Below are 1329 nucleotides of genomic sequence, written 5' to 3'. Positions count from 1 at the left end.
TACCCATGAAAATCTTAACACTTTGCAAAGCCATTACTAAAGCTGGTGGAAGATGTTTACGCAAAGGAAATAAATCCGGATTCTGTTCCCAACATAATCAGCAACAGCTTATAGATATGTACAAGAAAGAGATTAAAAAGATGCATCAGCGTGTGCGAATGTATTCAGATAAGACAAATAAACTTTTTCTGAAGCTTTATGATATCGAAAAGCTAGACTTTATCAAGTACAAACTTAGTGAGCTAAACAGTGATAGATCATACAGACAGATTGCCTCTGATGTCCAGTATAAAGATCAACTAGAATATATATTCGATCTACCATTTGATGAAATCGAATCCGCATATGTTGCAATGGTGTACAGACGCAACGCCATAGTGCATAAGTATACTATGAGACAATGGAGCGGTGAAAAGGTTCCAATCGAAATCAAAAGGATTACGAGAAAGACTCGAGCAGCTTGGCAATTAAATTAATTTACACTCATCCAAAATTCATGCCAATACTATAGAGCAAAGCTTATTTTCAAGGATGTACGCATCATTTAATTCGCTTAGTCATCGCGAGACGAAGCGAAAAGCGCTGCTAAGACAGACTGAGAAGGATCTTGCAATTCGCAATCACTTAGAAGGACGTTATAAGGACGCATTATGGAGTGCTGATATTCAAAATAATCGTCTAAGTATGATCCCAACTAGAGTAACGTCATCAACTCAGACAGATGCTAGCATTCCGCCAGCTGCTGTTATTGATTCGGTGACATACTCTTCAGGTACAGACCCACCACCATCTACGACGCCCGCGACAGCGGTACCTAACCGTGTTTTTTCAATCGTAGATGAGGATACAGGAAATAATGCATCCAGACATAACAGCGTAAGCGATGCCTCAATGACCTCAGAAGTATCATCAAAATACGTTTTTAGTGAGACAGATCTCCAAGAAGAAGCACATCGTCTCCAAGAAGAAGCTCATAAGGAGGTGAAAACCATTTTAGCTGAACCCGTCGTGTCTAACCTTCCGCCGATAAGACCAATTTTTCTAACTGAATATGCTACTAAAACTAAACTCTATTATTTTGATAGCAATGGCGACTTGCACTATTTAAGAAACAGTAAAAAGATATCTGCCGAAAGACAAGGAGACTTAGAAAATAAAATCAATTGGTAAGCAACACTGAATTATCTTAATCAGAAGATACACGACTATCACGAAGACAGTCGTATTAGACTTTCAAATGCATTCAATGCATTGAAGAGTAACGTCGAAACTAATAATACGGAAAGGGTGCATGAATTCTCAACTAATGTCAATCAAAAATTCTATAAG

General features: G+C 38.1%; 1 protein-coding gene across 1 annotated transcript; it reads left to right on the top strand.

The window, feature by feature from the left end:
- Positions 1 to 531: 531 nt before the first annotated feature.
- Positions 532 to 1118, top strand: PPTG_05626 (hypothetical protein; the record flags this gene model as incomplete). The annotated part of the gene is made up of 3 exons (XM_008899230.1): positions 532 to 772; positions 839 to 981; positions 1086 to 1118. 3 exons carry the CDS (start codon positions 532 to 534, stop codon positions 1116 to 1118), a joined length of 417 nt encoding a protein of 138 aa, XP_008897478.1.
- Between the last annotated feature and the right edge of the window lie 211 nt (positions 1119 to 1329).

Source organism: Phytophthora parasitica (genome assembly GCF_000247585.1).
Source record: "Phytophthora parasitica INRA-310 unplaced genomic scaffold supercont2.7, whole genome shotgun sequence".
Lineage (NCBI taxonomy): Eukaryota > Oomycota > Peronosporomycetes > Peronosporales > Peronosporaceae > Phytophthora > Phytophthora nicotianae.
This window is presented reverse-complemented; position numbering and strand designations above follow the sequence as displayed.